This window comes from Engraulis encrasicolus, chromosome 1 (genome assembly GCF_034702125.1).
Source record: "Engraulis encrasicolus isolate BLACKSEA-1 chromosome 1, IST_EnEncr_1.0, whole genome shotgun sequence".
In the NCBI taxonomy this organism is placed as follows: Eukaryota; Metazoa; Chordata; class Actinopteri; order Clupeiformes; family Engraulidae; genus Engraulis; species Engraulis encrasicolus.
The window spans coordinates 53,690,546-53,698,914 of NC_085857.1; the positions used below are offsets into that span (position 1 = coordinate 53,690,546).

At 42.9% G+C, this 8,369-nt stretch overlaps 2 protein-coding genes across 2 annotated transcripts in view; one reads left to right on the forward strand and one right to left on the reverse strand.

Annotated features, from left to right (window-relative positions):
- The window catches only part of aars2 (alanyl-tRNA synthetase 2, mitochondrial (putative)), an 18,447-nt gene extending 13,071 nt beyond the window's left edge, over window positions 1–5,376 (reverse strand). The window contains exons 1-4 of the mRNA XM_063205817.1: window positions 5,094–5,376; window positions 4,092–4,280; window positions 1,848–1,993; window positions 151–342 (exon numbers count right to left, since the gene is read on the reverse strand). Coding sequence (XP_063061887.1) covers window positions 151–342; window positions 1,848–1,993; window positions 4,092–4,280; window positions 5,094–5,351 — 785 coding nt within the window. The 5' untranslated portion in view covers window positions 5,352–5,376. The remainder of the gene's footprint in view (window positions 1–150; window positions 343–1,847; window positions 1,994–4,091; window positions 4,281–5,093) is intronic.
- A 286-nt stretch (window positions 5,377–5,662) lies between these two features.
- LOC134458343 (uncharacterized) lies at window positions 5,663–8,207 on the forward strand. Its single transcript, XM_063210616.1, has 5 exons — window positions 5,663–5,913; window positions 6,290–6,359; window positions 6,516–6,628; window positions 7,821–8,084; window positions 8,176–8,207. The coding sequence occupies exons 1-5, from the start codon at window positions 5,724–5,726 to the stop codon at window positions 8,205–8,207; spliced, it is 669 nt and encodes a 222-aa protein (XP_063066686.1). The 5' UTR covers window positions 5,663–5,723.
- The last annotated feature ends 162 nt before the right edge of the window (window positions 8,208–8,369 follow it).

The window sequence follows — 8,369 nt, forward strand, 5'->3', positions numbered from 1 at the left end:
GTGTGTGTGTGTATGTACGTGTACTTTATGTGAATATGTACAGTATGTTTGTGTATAACCCAGTTATACTGCATGAAGGTTCCATATTTTCACAACGTCTGGGCTGTGTGTGTGTGTGTGTCTCTAATGTATATATGTGTGAGCGTTAACCTGTTATACTGCATGAAGACCAGGTTCCATATCTCCACCACGTCTGGGCTGTCTGCGTTGACGAGTGCTGGGGCCAGTCGGGCCCCCACGTGGTCGTAGTGGATCTCTGTACAGGGGCCGCAGGGACCAGTGGCGCCCATCTCCCAGAAGTTATCACCCATGCCAAACGGCAGGATGCGCTCCGCTGGAACACTGAGGGAGAAGAAGAGAAGAGAAGAGAAGAAGAGGAGAGGAGAATAAGTTATCAGCTAAGGGTATATGATCTGGACCAGTGGCTCCCATCTCCCAGAAGTTATCACCCATGCCAAACGGGAGGATGTGCTGTGCAGGAACACCGAAGAAGGAGAAGAGGAGAGGAGAGGAGAGGAGAGGAGAGGAGAAGAGAGGAGAGGAGAGGAGAGGAGGGGAGAGAGGGATACAATATATAATGGTCTCTGCACCAGTGGCCTCCATCTCTCAAAAGTTATCACCCATGCCAAACAGCAGGATGCGGTCCGCTGGAACACCGTGGAGAGGAGAAGGAGAGGAGGAAAAGAAGAGGAGAGAAGAGGTGGAGAAAAGAAGAATAGGACGGAGGAGAGATGAGATGAGAGGATAAGATGGGGGGTTATTATTATCACTACTATTATTATTATACTATGTTATTACGTGCGTGTGTGCGTACGTGCGTGTGCATGTGCTGGTGGAAATAGCAGCCAAAGGATTCCAGGAAAAGACGTGATTTAAGGTGTTGCTTAAACACAACCAGTGAAGGGGCATTTTGGATGTGGTCAGGCAGTTTGTTCCAAAAGAATGAAGCAGCTTTGTCGTGGGTGGCCTAAAGCTCGAGTAGTAATACTAGTAGCAGTAACAGTATTGTATTATTATTACTGTGATTGTTATTGATATAATTATTGTGACTATTACCCAAGGCTCTAGCCAGGCCACGCCCTCCTAGTGACGCAACACCTTCTGTGTTGCTTCTAGTCTGGCCAAGAGAGCAATGTAAATATCGTTTCTGATCTCCCAAGAAAAGGAGGAACTCCACCCACTTTGCCGGACACCAGTCAACCAGTAGCACACCTAGGGAGGCGGGCAACCATGCCATTTGGGAGACGTTAATTGTTATGGTCTTGGTCAGAGCAAGTCTCAAAGAGATTTGAAAGTCGATGATAATCAGGCTACCTAGGCTCTGCCAGATCCCTTGTGTCTCGTGGAGGACGCCATTAGCAGTAGTAGTAGTAGCAGGCGTAGTAATAGTAATAGTAGTAGTCGTGGTAATAATAATAATAGTAGTCGTGGTTATAATAATAGTAGTAGGCGTAGTAATAATAATAGTCATAGTCGTGGTAATAAGAATAGTAGTAGTCGTGGTAACAATAATAGTCGTAGACGTGGTAATAATAATAGTAGTATTCGTAGTAATAATAATAGAAGTAGTCGTGGTTATAATAATAGTCATAGTCGTGGTAATAAGAATAGTAGTGGTCGTGGTAATAATAATAGTGTAGTAGTAGTAATAGTAATAGTAGTAGTCGTGGTAATAATAATAATAGTAGTCGTGGTTATAATAATAGTAGTAGGCGTAGTAATAATAATAGTAGTATTCATAGTTATAATAATAGTAGTATTCGTAGTAATAATAATAGTAGTATTCGTCGTTATAATAATAGTAGTAGTCGTAGTTATATTAATAGTAGTAGTCGTGGTATTATTACCCAAGACTCCTCCAGATCTCTCGTGTCTCATGGTCGGGAGGGAGGCCGCTGGCTGCGTCACCAGAGAAGAAGGAGACGTAGAGGCGGTCAGGAGGCAGCCCGTACTCCTCAGTCAAGAGCCGCCATGCCATGCTGCATGCCTCCTCCTGATGGGGAGAGAGAGAGAGAGAGAGAGAGAGAGAGAGAGAGAGAGAGAGAGAGAGAGAGAGAGAGAGAGAGAGAGAGAGAGAGAGAGAATTCCAGTTCCACGGCCCAATTCTCTGTCTGTTTGTCAAGTCTGTTGTATCTTTAAGTAGTCTCCAAATGGACCAGTTGCCTACCAGTGTTAATTTCGTGACGAAATATTTTCGTCATAATTATCGTTAACGATTGTTTTTCCCCTGACGACAATAAAACGATGACGAAAAAAACAGCAGGCGTTTGTACGAAAAATATAACGATATTGATTCATATTTTCGTCAAAAAAATAAAAATGTGACTACAATACCACCGGAGACGAAAACCAATAGGAAGCATTTTCGTTAATATGTCACTGAAACATTGGAAAAGAATTGCCTGCTATTTCGCAAGTCGCGACCCTCATCTGCTCCGCGTCTCCTACCTCCTCCCCTCCCTCACACACACACACGCAGCAGTCACAGTGACAGGCAGCGTCGGTGCCGCAGTAGCAGCAGTAGCCTACTTTTCAGTGCAATCCTGGCTGGAAACAACATTGTTGCCCATTTATCCATGACGAAGAAGTTTATGCAGTCATGAAATAGTGGTGGTGCTGTCGCACATAGCAAACATCTTTCTCTAACGATGCATTTTTGCGGAACTTCTCCACTCCCTACTATAGCCTACATGAACCTGCTACCCGACGGTCGTTGTCTGATCTTTTTTCAATGTTCGCTAATGTTTGTAATTTAAGGGTCTATGCGTAGGCACAAGCCTTCTGATAAGAATCACTTAAGTGCCAATCGCAAAGGATTGTGGAGAAGTGTGTAGTTTTGCGACTTGTTTCAGTCAAGGACACTGAAATAGGAAGTGAACCTTCCACGCTTTCACATGCGTTATTGGGGGACAGTTATTTGCAGTTATTGCAATAACGTCTTGCGAATGCATGCAACCATGGACAGAACCATGTCAACAAGAGCGCGTGTGCCATCACAACTTTGCATCAAGCAAATAATATGCAACAGCTTGCAATACGCGCACGAGAGAGAGCAAGAGAGAGAGAGAGAGAGAGAGAGAGAGAGAGAGAGAGAGAGAGAGAGAGAGAGAGAGAGAGAGAGAGAGAGAGACGTCTTCTAACAGGTGCCATGCCTTTGTAACGCTTGCATACTGTAGGCTACTGTACCCCGCGACGTTCTTGATTAAGCCTACTGGTACTGTATACCCACAAGTATTTTTCATAACGTGCAGTCCCGTTTTCCCCCGAAGTCGTTCTAAAATATCGACAGAGATTTATGAGTGACGCGGCCATGATTTTTTTTACACATTGGACGCACTGGCTTAGGCTATAAGACGCTCTGGCAGTTTTTGACAATATTTTATTATTAGCCTACAATATGTCATTTTAATCATTGATTTCCCCAAATGGTATTTTAGTTTGACAATTTTATAGAGAACTGTAGACAAGAGGAAATGAATGTAATATTTTAGTTGACTAAAATTATTTTAGATTTCGTCGACTAAAATTGTATGAATTTTAGTCGACTAAAATTAGACTGTGACTAAAACTAAAATTAAATTTTCGTCAAGAGACTAAAACTAAAACTAAATTAAAAATTCCTGTCAAAATTAACACTGTTCCTACCATATCAAAGAAGGTGTAATGGTAGTAGACATATCTGTATCTGTCTGCTTGTCTTTCTGTCTATCTATATTGTTGGCCGTGTTTCCGTGTCTGTCTGTCTGTCTGTCTGTCTGTCTGTCTGTCTGTCTGTCTGTCTGTCTGTCTGTCTGTCTGTCTGTCTGTCTGTCTGTCTGTCGGCCCATTTCCCTTTCTGTCTGTCTGTCTGTCTGTCTGTACCTTGTATTTCAAACCATTGTGCTAACCCTGTTAAATATATTTTTTTGACAATAAAGGACACAGTGACCAAAATGACCAGTTACCCAGCATTAAAAAGAAACTGTGATGGTAGACATCCTTACCTTTCTATCCACCTATTTGCCTAGTGCCTACCTGTCTGTCTTTCTATTGGCCCATTTCCCTGTCTGTCTGTCTGTCTGTCTGTCTGTCTGTCTGTCTGTCTGTCGTACCTTGAAGTAGTCTCCAAAGGACCAGTTGCCCAGCATCTCGAAGAAGGTGTGGTGGTAGACATCCTTGCCCACGTCCTCCAGGTCGTTGTGTTTGCCGCCGGCCCGCACGCACTTCTGGCTGTTGACCACACGCTGGTACGAAGACATCTCACTACGCGGGTCGGCAGAACCCAGAAGTATGGGCTTGAACTGAGAGAGAGATAGAGAGAGAGAGAGAGAGAGAGAGAGAGATAGAGAGAGAGAGAGAGAGAGAGATAGAGAGAGAGAGAGGAAGGAATACAATGATATATGGCTTGAACTGAGACACATACACATGCATGTGCACACACAAGCGCACACAAACACAGGAAGGAATGTCATGCAGCAATGTCATGTGGGCTCAAACGTCAGGTGGTACAACAACCACAGCTAAACACATAATGCTACAAAGCATAACAAAAACATTATGTCTTGCCAATCTTGCCATAATTGTCCTGTAATTCAGTTTCCCCCATCAAATTGTTTATCATCATCAAAACTCCATCAGCCTGAACTACTATAGGTAAACAAACGACCTACAAAGTAAAAAAAAAAAAATGTTGAAGAGCTTTAGTTTAATCTTTCTTGCAAATCCCCTTCCCGTTCAATAATATGTCAGTTCACAGACACAATGACGTGCATGGGAACATCATGGGTCAATAAATGGCATTTCCCTAGGGGAAAGTAGCTCCGTTGAACTTGAGACATTAATATATCGAGACAAGTACACGGTGTAGAGGACACATTAATACTAACAATTTTATAACAATACTCGTTCACAGTAATACGCGTTCACAGCGCTTGGTGTGTGCTGACACTACATTAAGTTTGACAGCTGAACTGTGACAGTGACAAGACAGGGCACTTGACAGCTCGCCACGTAAGTCGGCTAGCTCCCTCCCATTGTAAGAATATCTGTCAGAATACCAGTCACTGTGTTTGTGTTTGTTTATAATGTCCTTGTTGAATGTTATTTGGCTCTACCTGATTCATCCCCGCGTTCACAAACAGAAGGCTCGGGTCTCCCCTTGGCCGAACTGGGGAGGACGGCACGTATCTGTGCCCGTGCTGGTCTTTGAAATAATCGATGAATTTCCGCCGAACCCATTTGGAGGAGAATTCCTTATGAACGTGAGAGTGTGGCAAGGTCGAGCACTTGCGTGACAGAGGTGCCAGAAAGGTAAAATGCATGTTTAAAACAGCACTGCGGCTGGCGGTGAGGATTCTCACGGGCGCCGCCATGTTGGCTGATGTGAAGTGAAAGGTGACAAGCTTGGATTCCGCCAATCACAATTGGAAGGATTTCTTAAAGGGGCAGCGCTGTCACAGCTTACAAAACAAATTCAGCCACGGACGTATGAAAAGCTAGGAAACATTGAACGTTAATATGAAAGGTGACAAAAAATAAATACTGAACAGAAATATTAAGCAACACTGACAAAATGTCCTTTCTGTTGTACTTTGCCTTGTTTTGTTCATTGAGGCTCATTTGACTTTTACCGGTAGGTCTACTTTCCAAGCCCACGATCATCACCGAGTGCGCGCGCAGCGTTGGCTCTAAACAAGGTCAGCGAACACAAACACACACACAGAGTGCAGCAGAAGAAAGAAAACATGCCGTCCTGCTGTGTGACTGGTTGTACCAATAGAGACACGAAAAAGCACAGGTTTTACGCTATTCCTAGAGGGAACAGGCCATTCCAGACGTATAGGAGAGGTTTGTGGTTAAAAGCAATTAAACGTACCGACTGGACTGAGGACATCATCAGGAATGCCCGTGTTTGTGGCGACCACTTCATATCTGGTAAGCTGATGTGCAGTAAATGTCCGTGAATGGTTAGCTTCTATTAAGTTATATGTCCTTCTCAGTGTGTGTGTGTGTGTGTGTGTGTGTGTGTGTGTGTGTGTGTGTGTGTGTGTGTGTGTGTGTGTGTGTGTGTGTGTGTGTGTGTTATGAATGAATGAATGTGTCAGAGAAAGTATAAACTCATATCCAGTTTTTACTGCACAGTGTGTGTGTGTGTGTGTGTGTGTGTGTGTGTGTGTGTGTGTGTGTGTGTGTGTGTGTGTGTGTGTGTGTGTGTGTGTGTGTGTGTGTGTGTGTCAATGTCTTGTATTTTTAGTTAAACTGCACATTGGAGACTGGTCAAATGCATTTCAAACAACTTTTTTTTTTACAGGTGAAATGTCACTGGATCACTGGAATCCTGATTTTGTGCCCTCCATTTTTTTGAAGGCAGAGATGAAACGGTGAAATGACAATACCTTGCTATTTATTTCTGTAGCTTGTGTTTAACAATATTTTATCCATCGAGAATAGAAAAACATTGAGATGGAATCTGCTCATTGAAAATGTGATGTAGCAATATGGTTGATCTCAGTATTGGTTGTGTTGATCACATAAAGGTACCTACCTGTAAGACACGAGAAAGTGAGTGAAAGGTTTGTGTTTGCTTCACCCGGTCAACCTTCTGCTCCTGCGACTGAAGACGAACAACACAAAGACATCACCAGTGGTGGTAAGTATATATTAGGGCTGTAATGATACACATTACATTACTCTTAGCTGACATTGTTCATCCAAAGCAACTTATAGATATTACAGGTTTAAGTCCCTGGAGTAATGTGTGGTTTGGTGCCTTGAAAGGGCACTTCAGCAGCCACGGATGGAGGTGTAGGGAGAGGTAAGGGCCGGATTTGAACCTGCAACCCTGTGATCTTACAGTCCAACTCCGTAACCATTACACCACGGCTTCCCACTATTACACCACGGCTGCCTCCAACTAACAATTCAGTTCTTATCACCATCTTTGATTTGCGGTTCGATACACCCCACGGCATGTTTCTTTTAAATGCATCTTTGAATTGATATGATTCAAAGCTTGGAAGCACGAGGGTCAAAGACGTGCAAAATGGCATTGTCATTCAGTGCAACGGATACCTTCTGCTGACTGTAACGCTAAAAAAAGCATGATTTTTAAATTGTTTCAAGTGAATGGATGTCAGCCGAGGCTTTCATGAATTCACTGGAAAAAAAAATAACATGAAAAAAGAGTCATGTTTTTACAGTTACAGTCAGCAGAAGGTATCCGTTACACTGAATGACAATTTCATTCTGCACGTCTTTGACCCACTATCACATCATATCATGTGGTTGTGTTCCCGGATAGCTGTGAAAGGGCCTGTCACAATACGGTCTTCTTGCACCACAATACAGCATTGTTGTGACACTTTGTATCGCGATTTCTCGGTTCGATACAGTACTATATCTTCACAGTATATCATTACAGCCTTAGTGTATATGCTGTACTTCCTAAGCATCGTCAACTATTGTGGAATGATTTGGCATGCAAGTCTTCTCTTGACATGCAATCAGGGCTCTAAATTAACACCTGCAAACCGGCCAAATTCTGGTGAAAATTCAGTTTGGCTGGTAGAAAATAAAACTTAGTAGCCACTTTGATCCATTGATGTGTCTGGCTAGTAGTCTTTGCCATTTTGGCTGATAATGAAGAAAGTTAATTTAGAGCCCTTCATGCAATGTTAATGTACTAAACAGACTGAAGCATGTATGTGATAAAATGTCATCCTTTTCTTCTCCCCTCATATTCCCAACGCCTCTTCTCATATGATTATACTTTGTGACTGGGAATGCCTCATCAATGTTCTTTCCTCCTGAAATAAAATGCAACATTTTTTTTTCTGCAAAAGATGAAAAGGACATCCGGGTGATAAAGATGGAGTACGACCACCTACCTGTGAGCTGCACTCCGCTGAGGGAGGAGGAGGACCACCATAGCCAGCTGGAGGAGCCTCGGCAGCAGCTACGGGAAGAAAACAAGAGAGTGAAAGAGGGAGTGGGGCTTACGTACTCGGGGGTTTCATTCTCCAATGTGAAGTTCAGCGTGGCACAACTTGTGTTTTTCACTGGTGTGACATCTGTGGTCTTTGACTGGTTGAGCAGTAAACTGACAGGTAGTGTAAACTTGTGTACACACTAAGAAGGAATGTGTCAGAAATGACACAACTTGTGTTGAATTTCAACACATGTGGTGTGTGTGCTCAGGGACAACACATTTTGTGTCAATTTTCAGATAACACATCATATGTGTCATCTTTATTGACACAGAAATGTGTCATCCTGACACACTTTGTGCAAGTAATGTGTTATTTTTTTAAACTCATAAATGTGTCATTCCTGACACACTTTGTGTAAGTAATGTGTTATTTTTTTTAACTCATAAATGTGTCATTTATTCT

Excerpts from the sequence above, each read along its gene's own strand:
- LOC134458343 (XM_063210616.1), top strand. The coding sequence starts at position 5,724 with ATGCCGTCCTGCTGTGTGACTGGTTGTACCAATAGAGACACGAAAAAG. Across the intron at positions 6,629-7,820 it reads CAAAGACATCACCAGTGGTG|ATGAAAAGGACATCCGGGTG; the intron begins GTAAGTATATAT and ends TTTCTGCAAAAG. Across the intron at positions 8,085-8,175 it reads GTTGAGCAGTAAACTGACAG|GGACAACACATTTTGTGTCA; the intron begins GTAGTGTAAACT and ends GTGTGTGCTCAG.